Raw genomic sequence first — 21171 nt, forward strand, 5'->3', positions numbered from 1 at the left:
TGTGGATTCCGGTAGACAGATGTAGAAAATTCAATGAAACAGCTCTAATTCATGGCTTCCATACCAGTAAATATAGATATAAGTTGGCAATTAAAGTTTTTTTTAACACTAACGATAGCATTAACCCTCAAAAAGGCAAGAGGTCTCAGAGGCCCGGCTAGTTACAGCTCTCTAGTTTCAATGAACTTGTAATATTAATTACAAATGATCGAGCGTTTTCGGGCTTTCGTTTCTCTCATTGATAAAATGTCAAAAAGGAAGCTTTCGATTTCATGAGGCCCTAGGAGCGATGCTTCTTGAAGTCATAATTTTAGCTTGCTTTTTTGAGGACTAAGAGTAATGTTTACAATATATGCCTAAAACAAATTGCATAAATAAAATAAGCATTGATTTCCAACAAAACCGATTCAGTTGATTCGTATGACGCTGGATGGGTCAAAAACTATTGCCGGGGAGACCTCCGACTCGTTTGCGACGTTAGATGGATCGAAACAAAGTGATGCACTCTCTAATCAGTTGTTCAATGTCACGCTCGAAAGTGCGATATGAAGATCTGATGTGCAAAGAAAAAAAAGTATCATCTCGAGATCTCACATGCTTTTTGGCTTTGCGGATGACATCGATATCACTGGCGTTGATCGCAGAGCAGTGGAAGAGGCGTTTGCACTCTTTAAACGGAATACTGGGAGAATTGGACTAACTATAAACTGTGATTAAAAAATTACCGCTGGTAGATTGCAAATTGGTCCGAACAGTGTTGGTTGCGAGATACATATCAACAGGGTACTGTACAAAGTTTCTGACGAAATTAGGGTTACTGTGCCCTAATTCATCTTAGCTCCTGTATTCATCCCACCCATTAGTTAGAGCAGTGTCTGCTCTCTCTCTATTCAACGCATTAGGTCAAATAGTAGGATGAATAAGAGTGCGTTGTACTCAACTTTTTATATTGCTCAAACGCGAATATTTCACATTTTACAACCATTTTTTTATGTTACAGCTTCTAAAAAACGAAGCAAGCATGCTGATACCTCTTTGAGCGAAAATCAATCACTGTAAGTCGAGGGTCAATCTCGAAATAGTGTGACATTCTGACTAATGAGATGACTAAGGGGTCGTCTACTGTATCTTGGTAAACTAGTAACATGTGATAACAGTGTTGGCCGAAAGGTAAAATGGCTAATAAGTCTTTCTATGGGTCACATAGTAAGCTAAAACACCGTAGCCTACAAACGCACACAAAAATTAACTCATACAAATCGCTGATACTCCGTGTTGTTCTGTGCAGCTCGAGTGCTCGGTATTTTTGAGAGAATTCTGTGGCATTACCAGGTACAGCAGAAAAAGGAGAGCGGCCCAGACGCAGTGCCACGAGCTGTTCATACATACTGACATTGCAAGGCTGTTAAAACACGACAGACAACGGCAGGCTGGCCGTGTAACGCTAAATTTAGTTTGTGTAATATGCATCAAAGTTAATGAACTATTACCCTTTTCGAATGAATTTAATTTGCATTCTCAATAACGACAACAAAAACAAACGGAAGTCGGACTCAATTGAACCAAGTCCGTTTAAAAAACTAATCTATTGTTATGCAGAATAAGGTTCAATTATAGTATAGGATCATCTACTTATGCATCGCATGTTGCTAAATATATGTTAAAATTTCTAGTACAAAACAAATCGATTCAAAAAATTTTGAGATCATTTTGCCCACCAGGAGTGCTTAAATTGCTATTGTACTTCCAATAATTACTTTCGAAGATATTACTTGTGAGGATTGGATAGTCTTTTATTAAGAGAGGAGAGATGTCGAAATCTCGACAAACATATGATTACGGCTTAAAAGCCAACTGTCAAAATTCTCTTTGAAAGGAAATTCCGGACAAACTGTTAATGGCTAAACACAGTATACAGCAGTTAATGAAAGAGAAAACTTTTCTCTTTTGTTTACTACAAACATCTGTGATTGATGAGTAACGGTTTGTCCGAAATTTCCTTTCAAAGAGAATTTTGACAGTTAGCTTTTAAACCGTAATCATATGTTTGTCGAGAAATATTCGATGCTTTGCGACACGCGTTTTGATCAAAGCCTTGGGGTTCGCGTCCATTGATTATACACGTAACAATAACTTACCTCTATGCTCTGTTACGCTGACTAAACATAGATCAGAACGTTCGGATGCATCTCTGAAAGACAGCTCACACGAACTATAAGTTGTTTTGGGGATGTTTTATTTTTACTTCTTTTCTTTAAAAGATAAACAAATAAAAAACGGAAAAATTGCAATAATAATTAGATAAAGGAGTTCCCATTGCTGTTTTGATTAAATGTAGAATAGTTTCCACTCTCTGTTTTTTGCTTGCGGCATTCGTTTCAACACGACCTATTTGTTTGCTTGCAATACAATTTTATTGTGGTTGTGTTGTAGCATTACTTCAAACGAACCGAAGGAACGTTTGCTGGGCATGGGTGTGTTTTACCTTTTCTTCCTCTGCGTGGTGTGTATTTTAAATTTTACTTCATAACGTAATAGCACTAGTTAAACTAACTCTCATTTCGGTTATCAGTCACAAGCATTCGTTTCATTTCTTTTATTGAACGTCGCTACATTTGAATGACTCTGGTACAGAACGATGCGCCAGCTACCTAAACTCTTCAACACATAGCAATCACTCATTCATTCGTCGTTGCACTTCAACCACCATCAAACATTCACATGAAGTATCGAAAAGTTGAGAAGCACTTGGTTTTTTGGATCTGGCTTCAGAAGCGACCTGTGTAAAAAAAATCATTCTGTGTCCTTTATTGATGCTTTTCGCTGGTGTGTGTTTGTTTGCAAAGCATAATTTTTCAAATAGTTTTTCCTCTTACTACTGCCAATACAAAAAGCTAAAAACCTTACAATAATAAGCAATTTTTTTTATCGAGAAACGAATCGAAAGTAACAATCAGTTTTGCTCAGTAGACTTTGTTTACTCATCATATAGCACTTATCCATCCATTGTGTCTCCGTGTACTTCGCTCGTGGCTTAGGATTTCGATTACAAACGATTGCCGTTTCTGCCTAAAACGTGCACACACTATCAAGCTGCTCTATCGTACAGTTCCAAGTTCGCTCGCTCGGTTGCCTGTGTCTTGGACTTTTTCGTTACAATATCGTGTTATCATTAAGATTATTGTTCCTGATGCGAATGATGTTCCAATTTATATCATCATTTTTGTTAGTATTTACTGTGTAGTTTTTTTATCCTTATTGTATATAATTTCAGTCCTCCGCTTCCGCGATTTGAATATTTTCAAGTAGTTTCACTTATACGGGTGATTGTATTCATAAGTCCAATAAATTTGTGTCGGGAGTGTTTTTTCCAATCACTTCAAGCGAAATGCGAAATAGAACAGTGAACGAATCTCGGAGAGATAGTGGTTAGATATCGCCGAAAAGGTATTTTTGCTTGCTTTGAAAGCAATCCGAATGAATAAAAAGTAATCATAACAAGAACATCGCGTTGCACGTTGTAAACCACACCAAGTTGTTTAGCGAGAAATGTTAGTACAGGCTGAATGTGTGGATGATCTCTTTTGTTTTTCGTCAGACAAATTTTCAACGGCAGAGGACGAGATAGCGTTGTTGATATTGTTGTTGCTGGTTGGTTGGTTGGTTGGTTCATGTTCAGTTGCACGTCTTCTGTTGCGACCTTAACAGAAACCCATTTACTCAATTACCTTCAGCACTTTACCAATGGCGATAGTTTTATCTGAAAGCAAATGAACCCGGTTAGTTTAATCTCACTTAGACTAGTTACTAAGGAAAACTTACTTTCATCTCGCAACGTAAAGCGACCCATCTGCGGGAAGAGTTTGAACTGCTCGAGACAAATCAGCCCGGAGCACTCAATTCTCATGATGGCGACCTGATCCTGCTTGACGAAGCGCGGCCGCGTCTTTGATTTTTCGCCGGTCTTCTTATCCACTAAACAAATGAGAGCCTGCAGGAACGAGAAGATGAGCATCGGTAAATGTTTGTGAAAGATGATCAATTTTAGGAATCCTCTTAAGTATTGCTAAATAGTTGTTGGTTGCTAGCTTAACCCAATCGTTAAATGACAAGATCTCAAACCAATTTTTGTGAAAGTTTCAACACGAAATTATTGCTACAACTGGCTATAACTTTTTCTCACTGGACAGAAATTAATCAAATTTTACACAGTTTCTCATTCTGAAGTCTATTGCTTATATGCTGTAAATGGCGAAAGTGTGTGTATTCTTACGGGGAAAATGGATGCAACCAATTTATGCCGCGTAAAAAATAATGTGCATTCCTATGGAAAAGTACTTAAAAAGTTCAATGATCGTTAAACATTGTACATTGTGTCGAAATACCGTGGTTGGGGACCATTCATAAATTACGTAACGCTTTCAGGGGGGGGGGAGGGGGTACGACAAGTTGTGACAAGTTGTGACATAGGGGGGAGGGGGTGTTAACTAGATCGTTACGTAACATGTTTTCATCGAAGAAAAAAAATTTTTTCTTGGAATTTGTTACGTAACAGGGGAGGGGGGGATGGAAAAATTTGTGACACTTTGTTACATAGGGGGAGGGGGGGTCAATTTTGGGCAATTTTTGCGTTACGTAATTTATGAATGGTCCCTTGGCATAATAAAAGTTTCTTCCCAATAGTTAGCATAGACGGTGAAATTTACAAAACTGAATGCCTCCAAAAATATCTTTTACCATTTTTGAGGTAACACAATGGAAAAAAACAGAATTTTGTCCAGAGTTAGTTTTCCCACAGGCATAATTCCACGGAACTGACATGCTTTCCAAATGACATGCTTTGCAAGTGGATAAGATCCGGCTGTAACTATACATGTTCTTGAGGATGGCGTGAACCGAAAGTGTTCGGAATTGTAGCAAACAACATTCAATAATTAATCAAATGTATAAAAACTATGAAGGCATGTATAAAACTGTCCAAAAAATTTGGTATTTGTTGTGATATCGAAAAGGTGTATTTAGGACGAGACGCAAATGATGCTGAAAATATAAAACACTTTATTACATGTACAAATATAAAAATGCTTTAAGCAGCTTTCGTTGCATGCTTGCGCTCGTTATTGATTGACAGCTTCGAAGTCATCTACAAAGGTATCTCTCACACTGACAACTGTCAGTTGTAAAGTCTATGCTGTTAAGTTGTAACGAGAGGTCTTGCGAACCCTCCCTTCGCCCCTTTAGTAAAAGACAGGTAGTACGGTTCATACCTCATGAACGATCTTCGAAGTCAGGAAGACTGGCGAGTATGGATCGATTCATGCTGTGGGTTGTTACGAGGTGTGCGTGTACGTCGAAGTTAACTCTGATGTTGTAGGTCTGCCTTAATTTCGGTCGGCAATACGAAAGGTGTTTTGGCGTCCGACTCGGTGTTATGCTATTAAGACAAGAGGATAGCCCGTGATACTTGTGCAGTTTTCACTGCTCCTGCTGTTTGTTCCTGATGCTCAGCTTCGTACCGAGTCCTCATTTGATTGCAGTGTGATCTGATCAGGTTTTGTTTCGACGGCAGCCAGATGTTATACATAACATTACCTTATCGCTCGGACACTGTTCCGAACTTGTGGTTTCGGTAAACCTTGGCCCAGATGAGATCTTGGAAGTTATAGCTCCGTTCCTTGGTATCCCACCGGCGTTGAACGATAGTAGAGAAGAAAGGTGTCTCCGCCGTGTCCGTGAGACCGTTGGTATAGCAGAAAGTTTCGAACTAGTCAAACTAGTTAACTGAGACTGCTGCTGTGGTAATATCCTTGGTGCGTAGGCCTTCTGGCAATTTCGATGTCGAATCTACCAGAATGAGACAATACAACACATCAATTGGCCCTGTATAGTCCGGATGCAGCTGCTGCTATGGCTTTTGTGGAGCTGGCCAGGGTTCCGATCGGACCTGGCTACGCTGGCACATTACAGGATCGGATGAGTTTCGTTTATGTTTGGCCAACACACGTACTACCGTGCAACCGGTCCGTTCAACTCCTGGGTGACCCGTATGTAATTGCTGGAGTGCGCATGTCCTGGAACACCATACATGAGACATTCAGCCACGACGGAAAATCCATCACGTCGCAAATAGAATTGATTGCGTTCTGCTCTTAATCTTCTTAAACAAAAGCAGAAATGCCTGTGGTGACTCATTAATAATGATCCGAATACTTTGTTACAGTTCGAGGAGCGTACTTCTCGTCTGACCGCACGTGACGATTCATAAGCCGCGAGAGTACATCAGCATGGCCAAAGCTCTCCATGGAAGATTGCTAAAGCGGTTCAGTTTTTCCACTTGTCCGGCATATTTCGCTGAATTGGAGCCTTACTGGATTTGCATACCTTGCAAATGCGCATGACGCGGCCTATGTCCTCATGCATCTTTAGTCAATAAAAGTCTGTTAGAATATTCTGCAGCGTTTTCTGGAATCCAAGATGCTCTCCTGTTGTTGAGTCTTGAACTTGTTTAGTTGCTTATCTACGCTTGCTGCTAGTCGGTTGTACCAATTGACGTTGCTTGAGCTGGTGGCAAAAGTTATCGACACCACAATTCTCAACAGAGCACCTGGTACTACCCACGTTGCACGATCCCTTGCGGTATTTAATTTCAAAGTCGAAGGCGTTCATTAGTGCCGTCGGGTTCATGATCGATCGAAGATACAAGGCCGCATGGTCACAGATTCAGGGACGCCCTCCATATATCCGAGGAACTTATCAATCGTTCGCATCACCGCTAAACATTCCCGTCCCGTGACGAAATAGTTTCGCTCGGTCGTCGACAGCTTTTGAGAAAAGAAAGCTCTCGTATGTTCCACTCCATCTGCTTCTTGGGTTAAGACAGCACCGACTGCAACGTTGCTGGCATCACAAACTATGTGAAACGGTTTGACGTTTTCAGACATTGCAAGAACTGGTGCAGATACCAGCATTGACTTCAGCTTAACGAATATATCCTCCGCACCTGGCGTCCATCAAAACTTGTTCTTTGTTTTCGTTAACCCGGTCAGCGGTACGACGAATTTGGCGAAATCTTCGATGAATCTCCTGTACCAATTACACAATCCCAGGAAGCGTTGCGATGGAAAACTCACGAAGCAATTGATCTTCTCGTTGTCCAATTTCCATCGGTCTTCGTTCATCACGTACGCCAAGTATTTCAGCTCCGGTCGGCAGAACTTTGACTTGTCCGGGAAAATTGTCAGCTTCGCTTGTTCGCAGCGCATTGCCATATACTCTTCGTAGCTCTGCGAGCAAATGATGATGTCATCGAGGTAGTGAAGTTCCAGATCCGCGAAGGGATGCGTCATGAAACGGGCCAGCGATTGGCTTGCTTGAGCTTGTGTGACCACCCCTGGCTGCTACTCCGTTATCGATCTGGACTAGCTAAAGTTGCATAGGGAATAAGCAGATAATCATGCTTGGGAGTAGCGAAACATCTTTCAATGTGCAACTCCTGGTAATCCTAAAGTTTTTATTGATCAATACCGGCGCCGGCCAGGCCCGTACGTAGATCGTGGAAGGAAAGAGAAGCAATGGTTAGTCCGAAACTGGCTTTTGCTAGAGGCCGTATATACTACTACTGCGCACTCCACAAGTATCACGGGAGGAGGATAGTTGTTAATAAGTATAGAAGTGGGATTCTACTTCTTCTTTACCGACGCCAAAGAGGTGACTCTACTATCTGGACTAGATATCGGTCCATCAACTCATGGAGCGGGGACCAACGGCCTTACTTCTCTTCCGAAGGAAGACGTGACCACAGATTTTTTCACCTCAGGAAAATCTTAACCTCGGCTGGAATTGAACCCAGGCCAACTGGAATGAGTGGCTGTCAGGTTTACCTCCCAAACACCGGTTTACGTCAAACGGACCAGCGCTGGGCTTGCGGTACACAACCGAACGACACGACCTTAAGCTGGAAGCGGCCACGATCAGGGACCGTGAATGCGTGATCGGGCAAAAGGCTTTCCCGAGTGGCATCAGCCAAAAAGCGTCTTTCAAATCGATCGAAGATATGTAGTAACACCCGCTGAGGTTGCTGATGGACGCAGCGATTTGCGGAATCGAGTGTCCTTCGTTCACCATTATCGAGTTCCATACTCTGTACTGGCCTGTAATTTTTTTTCACGGCTATTAATGGGTTATTCTAAGGGGAAAACAGCGCTTTTCCGATGACATAAGGCCTAACATCCTATCTCCTTGTTCACTTCGTCTAGAACATATTTGGACATGTGGTAGGATGGTTGCTTCATTTGTTTGGTATCTTCGCTGTCGGTCTGATGAATTTGTCAGTGCGTCCGAACGCTTCGTGTTTGCTTACTGAAAATGTGACCACCACCACGTTCAACTCCCTCTGCGGTTCTGAGCAGCTTATCTCCTTATCCAGCGTTAAATCCACCTTGTTGAATACGGCTCTCACTCCAAACTTCTCGTAGAAGTTCATGCCAAGAAACAGACAATCCCATAGCGAAGGAACAAGTAACATCGGTATTGTTTCGTTCCGACCATTGTAGACCACAGAAAGCTTGAAGAACTCGGCTATTTTGTACTTGGTGCCGTCGGCTATTTGAATCCCACCCCGCAGGATACCCCTCTTCATCTTCAGCTCTTCGACGATCCTTATTATATTTTCTCCTATCAACGAACAGTTTGCGCCGCTGTCTAGCAAAACCCGCCAGCTGCCTTCCGCGTACCGATACGTTTTCGTGTGGTCTATTGTCTCCATCCGTGTTTATTATTATCGAACTAATGTGCCGTAGCTCAGGAAATGATGAAGGGTTGTAAAAGTTTTGTCCCTCAGTTACTTGCTCCTTGGCTGTACGTTTCCCGGACCAGTTGAGTAAATGGGACAATTGCGAAGCGAAAAACCTTTCCGGCCACAACGGTAGCAAAACAACGCTGCTAGGGATTTCGGGCAGTTCACGAACCGATGTCCGTTCTCATCACAGTTCCAGCATGCTAGCGTTGAACGCTTTATTCACTGTGTGGTTCTGGAATGTGAATATGAGTCTGCTGCTGCGACTGCAGTTGATGCTGCGGCAGCTGTTGAGCTATACCGCTTACTGTATTCGATGCTTCACGCCGCCCATGTGTAGACTGCATAATTGTGAGTTTGAGGGCCAACGTTGCTCTCTCCTTTCAAACTGCCCCCAAACGCTCGGGTATATACCGTATAGCGTATACTGTATACCGTGCTATTTGGCATCGAGATATAAACGATAAAAAACAGAGATTATGTCCAAACACTAATATTGGGGCAAATTTAGGCCAAGCATTGCTTCCTTTCAACTATGAATCACGCATAATGCTTAATTTTATATTATTCTCGACAATGGTAGCAACTCACCTTAACCGTAATTTCCTCTGCCGCACAGTGTATGTGCATCACCGCCGAATAGCCCGCACAGATAATTGATTTATGTTCTAGGATAACTACTTGCGCGTCGAAAATTTTACCGGTTTTGATTGGATTGGAAGCGTCGCACAGCACGAAACCAGGTGAGACGTCCTCCTCTTCTATGCCCTAAAATGATAAAAGCCGCGGTGAACAAACGGAACAATCTTCTCCCGGCCAAGGTTTCTTACTTTCACTTTGATTTTGACATTTTCGCCAGGCCCCACGGCTGTCACTTCTTCGTCATCAGACCACAGCTGATCGACAGACACTTGTGTCTAAAAATGAAACGTTACAAATGTTTGCATAGCATTTCTATTAGTTACTATAAGGCACACTTACCCTATTAGGCATCACGAGCAAATTGGTACCTTTCTTGACAATTCCCGATTCAACCTTGCCCATCAGTACCGTTCCCATGTCCTTATACTTGTCTACAATCGGCATAATAAAAGGACCGTCGGTCTTCCTATTCAGTGAAGGCAGCTCGTCAATGAAAGGAATAAAGGCTGGCCCTCGGTACCACGTGCAAATGGATTCGTCAATCTGTTCCTTAAGACCTTGGCCGGTAAACCCAGACACGGGCATAAATGTCAGATCCTTGGCAGGATTGAAGCTGAGTATAATAAAGCAGATTTTTATTTAAAAAAGTCGGAGCTAAATGAAAATATGTTGTTTTTACCCCAACTTTTTGAGGTATGGTAGAATTTTGTCTCTACATTCGTTGTACCGCTCCACGTCCCAGTTCACCGTTGGGTCGTCCATTTTGTTTACCAATACCACCAAATGCTTAACGCCCGCAGTCTTCGCTAACATTGCATGTTCTCGCGTCTGCCCTCCCCTGTCGAAACCCGTTTCGAATTCGCCTTTTCGAGCCGAAATGACCAGCACTGCCAGATCAGCCTGAGCCGCCCCACCGATCATGTTCGGTACAAAACTCTTGTGCCCTGGTGCATCTAGGATGGTGAAATGTTTCTTCTCAGTCTCAAAATAGGCTCGACCTACCTCCACCGTTTTGCCTTTGTCGCGTTCTGCGAAAATTAAAAACGTTCTTAGATTGGTTAAGCACTTACGTTTCAAAAAACGGTCGAGCAACCTTCTTGATTTGTGTCGAGTGCCCACGATAAGTACCAGCTTTCTCGGGACTTTTCACGTGCTTCCCGTTCGTACTTTTCCAATGTTCGTTTATCTACCATTCCTGTGAGGGACATAATCTGGCCACCAATGGTTGATTTGCCGGCATCTGAAAACGGTACAAATGTAGTTTGCTTTAATTGACACTCTGTTTCCTGATAGCAATTAATAATAAAAGCTCACCAACGTGTCCGATGAAAACTACATTTACATGCTCTTTCTTGCTCTTGCTTTCTTCCACCTTTGGGATTTTCTTTTTGGAAACTTTGACCACATTTTCGCCGTCCACCTCACCATCGTCCAATTCCATCTCCTCATCCTCGGGTGTCAGAATCGAGTCGTCTTCGGCGTCCCAGCTGTCCAGGGGTTCACTTTCTGCAAATGATAAGAAAGAAAAAAAACACTTTAAAAGGAGAATCACAAACATTTTCATTATGTAGGACAGTCAAAACACGTATCAAATATCAAAACGATCCCACCTCCATCAACCATGATTTTGTTGAACCGAAAATAGGTCATCGTGCCGCATGAATATTTCCCAGTTTGCTTCTCAAAACAAGCCCATAAACAATCGTAGGGAAGCATTGCCAAAACTTCAACCTACTTTTGGAGATAGAAAAGATCCATTTGAAATGGGCTGTCCAAAAGTATTTTTGTCGTATAAGAAGAACCAACAAGAAATGTAAAAGCTGAGCAATCTATTACCATTGTAGTATCAGTATATCAATCTGCTTAGTGGGTATAAACGACGTATTATTTAGGGGGTATACCGTTTTTGTGATATAGTTTGATGAAAGGAAGGAAGGATTAGAATAGTAGTGAACACGCTGTTTTTGGGCATAAAATATAGACGGGCAATGCAATTTCTTGATTCATGAAAACAATTTAATGTGTTCCAATTCCAATGATTCACCTTCGTAGCTAGCTAACTCAATTCAAATAACTTTTTTTAGAGGACTGATGGGACTTAGAGCTTAGGATATCTTGGTCCGTCCCGTGAGACAAAATTTGCAAAATCGGATGAATTAGCAACTGTCTGCCAAGTAGACACCGGTCCTCGGGAGGAGGACTAAATTTTGCGCCTGTATGTGTCGAAGTGTACAACGTCAAATCTTCTCTTTTGCCTAGTCCAATATATGTAGGGGAATTATGGTTAAAACCGACACCTCAAGTTTAACGCTTTTTCGGGGTTACCACAAAACCAATAAAATTATAATTTCTATGCAGTATTCTGCTACAGAATATTCTTAACAAGGCTTAATTTTTTCAGCGCTTCAAAAAATTTATTTCATTAAAAATTATTGGTTGTTAAACTTGGAATACAAAATGACTTTTTTTAGGCACTGTGGGTAAAACCGACACCCCATAGGAGTAAGATCGACACCCCCTTTAATTTTTTTATCTCCACTTTATTAAAATCTTTTTCTTTATTAAAAATGAGATATATGCATGATTAATAAAGTATGAGTATGTGTGATGCAAATATGTGCTTTTTATAGCTTCATCATGAAGTGAGGGAAAGAGAGTTCGAAAGCGTAGTGCTATAAATAAGAGTATTTTATGCTATAATATTATTTCTTGAAATGGGTATTTCCAAATAATGCTTACGCACATCATTGCAACCTTCAGTGTCATTTTATTTCATGAGAGAAGGTTTGCAAGCGTTCTACGTTCTGCTAATCGAATTCATTCACTTATAAGTGACACACACTTCTGAGAAAAACTACCTTTTTCAGACTTCATTTTTCGGACTCAGATCATCAACAATCTACCGGGGTATACAAAAGATCATTGTCTAATTGTGATAAAGTTCGTCCATGACAAACCAAGAGAACACTAGAAATTCGGTTTGATGAGCTTTTTACAGAAATAGCAAAAGCTTCGATAGAATCAAATAAGCAAAAATCCCAATTATTGATTTTTAAAGAGACTTACAAGGAATAAACACAATAAAAGTATTTCTGTGTAATTCTGCTATTTCTATAGATAGTGTGCTAATAGTGTAATTTAAGTGTCACAAAGAACCCCAGCATTTTGTAATGAATCGCAAGTAAACACAACCGTCTTAATAGCGTGACGGTTTTACCCCAATAGGCCACATTTTTTTAAAAAGCAATTAAAAATATTGAATTTCTCAAACTCGTCTTCAATGCACCCATTTGATCATAGGAAAGGCCGATAATAATAGGTACTGAAAAATGTGGTTATTTGAAAAGCTTTTATTCGGTTAAAACCTTAAAATGTACCAAAAAAATTTAACATCCAGACGAGTATGAACGCTGCTGTCGTATTTCTTGTTTATTTTACGACATTCGGCGTACTAACGTAAATCCAATTTTCCTTCAAATGCTGTACATAACCGTACCAATAATAATGTGTTATTATGAAATGAATAAAAATTTGATTTCTAGGGAAAGTTGTGGGGTGTCGGTTTTACCCACAGTGTCGGTTTTTCCCACAATTCCCCTATGCTGCTCCTAACAACGCGTGCTAAGTCGTCAGTGATGCAGTTGAAATTTCGCATTGATTCCGCTTCTGTTTTCTTCCTGATCTTCTCTTGGATCCCCTAGGTCTGAAGCGGATCAATCGCCTATTAAGTATATCAGAGAGTTCTGGTAATCGTAATGTCAACGAAGACTCATTTCCCTGCAACTATTCTACCATTTATTATTTCTGTACTAGTGTGTATAAATGATTGCTTTGTTTGATGATCAGAGATAATTTAAAATTTTAAAATATTACAACTAAGTCATAGAGAACAAGTTTAAACTATTTGTTTTGTCGTTTGAACAATTATAACACTACGGCCACCATACTGGCATATCCCAATATAATTAGGACGGTCACTTTGACATCAATTGTTTGGTCCACTGTCAATTCAGTAAAACTTACGCACTATATGGTGTTCGGATGAACCAGAAACTATATTTTTGTAGCAGCACTATCAGCAGCAGCTCAAAAACTGCAAATTAAGTTATTTATTATAGTTTTAATTATTTTTATAACAAACTTACTTAAATAGTATCCTCGTTCTTCCAATGTCGAATCTTTCCTGATTTCACCTTCTCCTCTTCTCTCCTGCTACTCTTTCCTATTATTTTTTAACTGCTATTAAACAATTCCAGGGTGTCGACTCATTTCTGAAAATGAAATTCCCTGATTTTCCAGGTTTTTCCAGACCTTTTTAAAAAATTTCCAGAGTGCTCAAACAAATCAAATTAAATTCACATTTTTCAATGTCTATCGTTTGAGCTTACACCATTTTTGCATTTTTAGTTAGTTTTAAACCTTTTGTATCTTCCATTTCAATCAAACCACTTTTTGGTCTTTTAAATGCCATGTAATTTAAATATTTCCAAATCTAAACAAGTTTCATCCTCTAAAATTTTAAATAAAATTATGTTTTCTAGAGGCCTGATTGTGACAAATCTTGGATCAATGCATTGTATACTCATCGTAGTGCTTATGGAAATCACAGACCAACAGACATGACACTCGAAAACAATGCTTCGCCTAATATAACGGTTATTTTAAATATAGTTTTGGTTGGGGCTGTGGTCGTACTTGCGATAAGGCCGCCTCTGGCATATGCACAAGTAAGCTGAGGATAGACCACTAGTGAAAAATTGTTACCAGGCCCGAGGGATGACCGACAAGCAAATGAGTGTATGGGACCGTGTATAAAAGGAGGAGCTAGTGTTCTGGAAAAATTAGCGGATTGACATTTTAGGGATGAATTTCCTCATAGTGTTATGTATTTTAGTCTGTGTGGAAATGGTGATGAGCTGAGATCTTCCGTTAACCTTCTGGCAGTCGGGCTGGTGCACTGAGTGCACGCTGCTTTGAAAAGCTAGCAAATTGTCTTTGGGCAACTGCGGTTGCTCGTTCAGTGGGCCATATGCGCGGCACCGTTTTAATATACTCTATCATATTCCAAATACCCCTGAAGGTGGTCGTAACCCATTCTTACGTCAGTTTTCAATGTAAAGTTTGTTCGCGACAAAATATGGAAACCTAAAAACACATAGATCTTTTGATGTATTCAACCAAAAATGAAATATTTTTCACAAATATGGACGTATGTCTTTTTTATCTAATGAATACATAATTCGTTGACATGTTAAATGCGCTTTCAAAAATGGGTAGAAAGAAATGCGTATTAGAAATAATATGTGCGGTCCAAACGGAAATCAAAAGATATCTCATTGGAATAGTTCTAAAAAGCTTGGCTAATCGGTAAGCTCTGTTCACACTGTTTCCAAAACGTCTAATACTCGATTGCCATCAGCTACATATAAAAGAAATGCAAAATACAATCTTAAGAAACGACGAAATGGATTCGATAGTGAGACAAACATTCTGTTCGTACACTAATAAAATAATAATAAAATAAAAACGTCAAATGTGTTTGAGCATAATTCGAAGCATCATCAAGGAATGAAGTCATTGAAGGTATTGATTATTTCGAATTATAGTGATAGGCAGAATATGAGGCCTAAACACTTCTTCGAAAATTGTAACGTGGATATTCTACCAATGTTTCCTGTGTGGCAATGGATTACAAAATTTGGACGTATAAGACTTCAACCAAGCTTCATGGCATGTAACGAAATGAATATTAAAGTAATTCTGAACGATAGAGAAGTCTAAGTTTCTCAAGAAATAATTGGTTAAGCAGGTCTTCTGCAACAGTGGGTGAACCAGCAAAAACTTCATACAAACAGGAAGGTATCGCAGAATATGTACTAAGAAGATTGTTTACAGAAACGGTTTAATCACTGTGCAGTAATAGTCCGCTTTTTATGTTCTGGTTAGATTTGGATTCTTCTTTTTAACCTTCCGGAAGTCATGCTAGTGCACTGAGTGCACGCTGCTCTGAAAATCTAGCGAAATCGTCTGAGCGCACCAGCGGCTGCTCGTTCAGTGGGCCATTTGCGCGACTTCCGGAGGGTTAATAATGATTGCGTTGTTGATACAAAATCATCCAGCACTTTTTCACAACTTTAAAATAGGGGCATAATTCAAGAAAATGTCGAATAATCACAAAAACAAATTATAGAAACCGGTTTTTGATAAGTTTACTTGTGATTTGAGACAAACAGTTTTTTAGTCTCTCATTTGCCTGCCATTTCCCATCAATTCGTCATTTCAGAAATTAAGTACCTTCTAAACTGCCGTTGAGATCGTATTCGTCCCATGTTCTATGAGATTCCCTCTATACATAAGACAATTATGCGTTGAACGGCAGTGAAAAGGTCAGTTGGAAATTCCATCTTGGAATATAATAAATACAAACAAATAAATAAATAAAGCGATTTTTAATGCAATCTGGCAATAGCAGCACGTTGTGAGATGAGTGAAGCTTCGCAGCAAAAGGGAGGCGAACTTCGGTTAAATACACTATTTGTTGATTTTAAATATTGTCGTATCCGCCCGTCTGTTAGAGGAAGGTGATATTGAAACTGAAGCTTGCGAAAGTCATCTTCATACAGTTCTGTTATATACGGAAACCCATATCGAAAACGTTGAATTTTTAAGCGGAGTTGAGTGTTTAACCGTTAGGTAACGACATAGTACGTGAGTACCTTTCAGATTTCATTTAAAATTACAATTTGCTTTCCATAACTAGAACCTGAAACTTGGTGACATCATAGTACATCACTAGGCATAAATTTTAGTGAGATAAAATTGAAGATGTAGTAAATGGGCCTGAGGGGAACGTTTTGGTCGTTTCTACCGCACAGCAGACTGACAGGGTAATGGTCATTACTATTATAATTTTAAACTTATTCAAATATTTATAGATGGTTTGGAATAAGGAAGTCGTCTACTTTTTTAAACCTGCTATAAGGAATCGTATGAGATTTTGTTTCCGGACAACCGGTCCTGGAGGTGTGTCCCAGCTTTGAAATACTATTTGTAAATTTCAAAGAATCCTAGCAATATGGATGTCAAATTCTTGGGTTTGCCACAGAGATTATTAACAATCGTCATGGGACTATCTGATAATTTGACCCCGGAGCGGTCTTCACAACTTTATTTAGTTGCTTAATAATTCTGTCTGTCAGTGAGCGGAGCAGACAAATGACTTCAGCTGCAGCCAAAAAACAGTATGAAAGCTGTGCGTTACCTAATGCCGCTATGGACCAGCACTTAACGCGAGTGGAATTGAGTTCCCAAGTAACCAATAAGCATTATAACGTAGCCTAATATCTGCTTTAGATCCACATAGAAAGCTGTCCTAAAAAGCCGTGAAGCCCTAAATACTTATTTAATGCCGATATTATGCCAGAAAAGGCGAAATATGGTGCTATTACTGTGCGGAGATTGACAGCTCGTTTCTGCAGTACTAATGCTATTATATAGCAAAAGCGTACAAATGTCAAATTTGAAAGCCTTATATTGGCACTACTAATGCTATTAAAAAGCTTCAGTTGGTTGTCATTGTCCGCCATGGTTTTAAAACCATTTCTTATGTTTCCTTTCGTTATGATGAGCAAAAAGAAAAAAATTTAAAATAAAATATTCTGTTTAAAGCCGTAATTAACTCTGTTCTAATGCATTGTAATGAATATCCTTAATGGGTTTTCGTTCTCACATGATATGAATGTTTACGAAAATTACCTTTAGTAAGTCTCGAACTGAGGTACCTTGCAATGCAACATTAGTGCAAATGTATAACCAATATAGTGCAATGGCTTAATGCTTATGTTTACTGCCGCAAAACAAGAGATCAGCTACAATGCGATATACTGTTATAGGTCATGAAGACTTATTTTAAGAATCGGCAATTTTTTTAAAGAATTTATTGCTTTATTATTTTGGAAATGCAACTAGATTATCAACAATATGTTCGATTTAATAGGCATAGTTACTCTACCACTCTGTATCTCTAACATTATTGACCCATCTTTTTCGTCTACAATTTGTAAACATAAAAAATACCCACGGTTCGGCCAACCTAATGCATTGAGCCGTGTCAAAGTAAACGGCCTGTGCACAGCAAGCGTACTTATATGTATTTACCTTACAGAGTCAGAAGAATCACAACAAGTCCGTCGATAAATCAATTTGGCATCCGTATTAAATATTATATATGAGTCAGTCCACGTCAGATTTACAACCAATTTTTTTTGCGATCTTTAGCTGAAAATTGTTCGCACTAAGTTTTGTTTTTGATGAATACAATTCTTTTTTTCAATTTATGAGTTTGTAAAATTTCGAATTTTATTGAATTGAACATTTTTCAATCACTGATAACTCAGAAACTATTCAATTTGTATGTATGTATGTTGGTAGCCACCATCCTAGCTCGAGTCTTGCTCTGCATGCGGCTCCACTTAACAGTACGCTCAAATTTCGTTACAATTCTGCATTCAACATACCACTGTATGAAAGGCCAAAAGGGGGGTAGCGGACCCATAGGCAATTACACCTACTCAGTATCCGCTGGAATCAAAGAATCTTCTACTCAAAAAATATTCAATTTGTATAGAAAATATTAAATAATAAAAGTTGCCTTTTCGCATGAGCTCACCGAAATTGTTTTCGCAATGCATATTTGTTTTTGCTATGTAACTTATGTATTCTGCAAATACTAGAAGCAATTTTTTTTTAAGCTGAGCCAAAAACATTTTGTTATTATTTTTTGAAATCATTTATAATTATATTGCGAAGATTCGGTAGAAATTTCGGAATGGATCTCCAAGTACTTCACGAGATAATACAATTATAACAGGTCTGTCACCGGTCGTTTAGTGTAAAATTGGCTTGTTTTCAGTTTATACTGTAATATCTCGCATAGTATTCTGATATCCACTCCAGATTTTTTCACAAAAAAAATTAAACATGATTCTTAATATTTAAAATCGGCCCAACTTTAAAATAATCAATTTGTTTATAATATTTGCAGATTTTATAAGTTATATAACAAAAAATATTTTTTATGTTTTTTTTTCGGTAAGCTCATGCAAAAACAACTTTTTGTAAATTTTTTTTTTTCCATGCATCGAATACTTTCCGAGTTATCAGTGATTGAAAAATGTTCCATTCTATAAACTTCAAAAGTTAAAAATCTAATAACTTGAAAAAAGTATCATATTCAGCCAAAACAAAAAATACGTGTCAATTATTTTTAGCTAAAGAATGCAAGAAAAAAAAATCGAAGGAATTCAAATTTTGGTTGTAAATCTGACGGGGAATGACCCATACAACCATTGTTGTGAGAAGTTGTAATTATGAGATGGATCAAATATTGCTATTCTCCCTAGTATAAAATGTGTTGAGGGGAGTAAGTGCGTTCAACTGAATATTTGAGCCAATACTTTCAAGTCACATTTATAAAAAAATATTAACACCAAGTCGAAATTTTTCCCTGATTTGATTACAAATTCCCTGAAAATTCCAGGTTTTTCCAGGTCAAATAGAATTCCCTGAAATTCCCTGATTTTCCAGGTTTTTTCCAGGAATCGCCACCCTGAATTCTTTAAATAAATTTCAGTTTGCTTACGGTTTGCTTGTCGTCCGACTCTTCGAATTTTTACTTTACTTAAACTTAATTTTTCGCAATAAAAAAGATTATTCTCCGACTATTTTCCTCACGCACAATTTCTTAGTTTGTTTTGATTCAACTTTTTTTTCTTTCCTCACATGACAGCGTTTCCTCACTATTTCACCTTTGCGAGTGGTCTCACTTGACATGGGTTCGGCTGTCTTGCCGACTGCGGTATTACCGACTGCCTACAGTGACTGCCCAGCGGTGTCAACATACCCCAGCCCGTAACATCCGGAAATTTCTCCGGAATTCCCGGATTTACCATCCTGAATCTCCAACACCGCCAAATTCACCACCGCACGCCTATGCACCTTCCCATCTATTTTCTTTACAAACTTCAAAAATCGTATGATGCTAGGAAATGCGCGAACGACATTTCTAGACTCTAATTCCAGATATAAGGACGAAATTGAACATCTGGAACATGAAGTACAAAAATTACGGGAAGAGCAATCGGATCGCAAAAAGCGATGGGAGGAGGAAAAACGGTTGCGGCAAAAAGAGTATGACCGTCAACTCAATGAGATACAAATTGAGTATGAACGGCAGCTAGCCGATATTCGACAAGAATATTCTCGTAAAATTCTTGAGAGCAGACAGAAATATGCGCGTAAATTAGCTTACGAGCAACAGGAATTTCGCCAACCGTTACGCTGTACAGTAAACACAAATCGAATGGAAAAAGATTCCTACTGTGTAGACCTGTGCGCCGCCGCCGCCGGTGAATTTTAACAAACGCCGACGCCGAAAGGTAGACCGGCGGCGCACCGCCGTCTCTTTTTTCCCACGCCGACAATTCGCGAACTCGAAAATCGTTGGCTCATAATATTAACCACAAATCTAGAAACATTGTCTATGGTCCGAATATACGACGTTAACTGATTCATGATTAATCACATATTGATATTTATTTGGTATTAGTGGTTGTGAATTAGATCACAAAATTAACAAAGTCTTGATATTTTCTCGTAAATCATTACACGACACTCGGTATACAATTCATGGATCCATTCTTACTTCGTCAACTGGTTATGATAGCGAGCATATAAGTTACAATTCACTATTCGTTCGCATGGAAATGTCCACAATTTAAAAAAAAACACCTCCACTTTCAAGATATAAGTAATGAAATTTACGATAATGTGCCTGATCTTAATCTTTGCACGTAATCAATTTCACTGGAATACAGTGTATTATTCATCGATTCTTTAACCGATTCATGATTCCTAGTATGCTAGACACGATTACCCGTCGAGCTCGTGAAACTGTTCATGATATAGTTCATGAAGTAATTAATTTTTCACATAATCTTAATATACTTACGAAAACAATTTCAAGGAACTCGGACTATTATTCATGGATTATTCGCTCTGCTCTTTGGTTTTGAAATTTCTATGTGAGATATTGTGTACAAATGCTAGCAACCAGTCTCATAGGCGCGAGCATTAGATACAAGGAAACTACCAGGACCTGTAACCCTGTTATTCTTTTGTTAAGATTCAGTGTAATGTTCGGAATTAAATGAAACTGCACTAAGCATCAAAAATACATTACTTAGCCACAATTCAAGTCCGTAATTAAGCAAACTATAACACACATAACTCTGTGTAAAAAATCCGACGATAAACTCAAGACTAAAATATCACGTCAACACGAAGAGAATTTACGAAAATCGTTGCACATCATTCAATTCTTGACTTTTTTAGTCAATAAAGTTAATACAAATCAATGTATCATCAAGTTATGAACCAGAATCATAAAAATATTAAGCATATTCAGACACAACCACCTACTAAACATTTGAGTATAATGCCATCTTTTTTGCGTGAACTAGTTTTTTGAAAACACAAAAATTATTTTCAATGCGAGGTTTACTTATCATTGATTGAATCGTGACCTATTTTTAAAAAAAATTCTCGAAGAATAGTTGTACAGAATGATCTTGACTTTTCGCGACGCTGGTGCACTGATGTGGCGATGCAGAGGGTAAGATTTCTGGTCTCAAAAACTATTCATCGTGTGATCTAGCCCCACTCAGGAAAGATTTTCA

The 21171-nt window shown here is 39.0% G+C and overlaps 1 protein-coding gene across 1 annotated transcript in view; it reads right to left on the reverse strand.

The window, feature by feature from the left end:
• Positions 1-2219: 2219 nt before the first annotated feature.
• LOC131685102 (eukaryotic peptide chain release factor GTP-binding subunit ERF3A) overlaps positions 2220-21171 on the reverse strand; it is a 31678-nt gene continuing 12726 nt past the window's right edge. Inside the window, exons 2-9 of the mRNA XM_058968551.1 lie at positions 10751-10942; positions 10530-10676; positions 10116-10464; positions 9776-10049; positions 9625-9711; positions 9386-9562; positions 3823-3991; positions 2220-3760 (exon numbers count right to left, since the gene is read on the reverse strand). Of these exons, the coding sequence (XP_058824534.1) occupies positions 3717-3760; positions 3823-3991; positions 9386-9562; positions 9625-9711; positions 9776-10049; positions 10116-10464; positions 10530-10676; positions 10751-10942 (1439 nt within the window). The 3' untranslated portion in view covers positions 2220-3716. The remainder of the gene's footprint in view (positions 3761-3822; positions 3992-9385; positions 9563-9624; positions 9712-9775; positions 10050-10115; positions 10465-10529; positions 10677-10750; positions 10943-21171) is intronic.

The sequence above is a fragment of the Topomyia yanbarensis genome, chromosome 2, assembly GCF_030247195.1.
Source record: "Topomyia yanbarensis strain Yona2022 chromosome 2, ASM3024719v1, whole genome shotgun sequence".
Taxonomy (NCBI): Eukaryota; Metazoa; Arthropoda; class Insecta; order Diptera; family Culicidae; genus Topomyia; species Topomyia yanbarensis.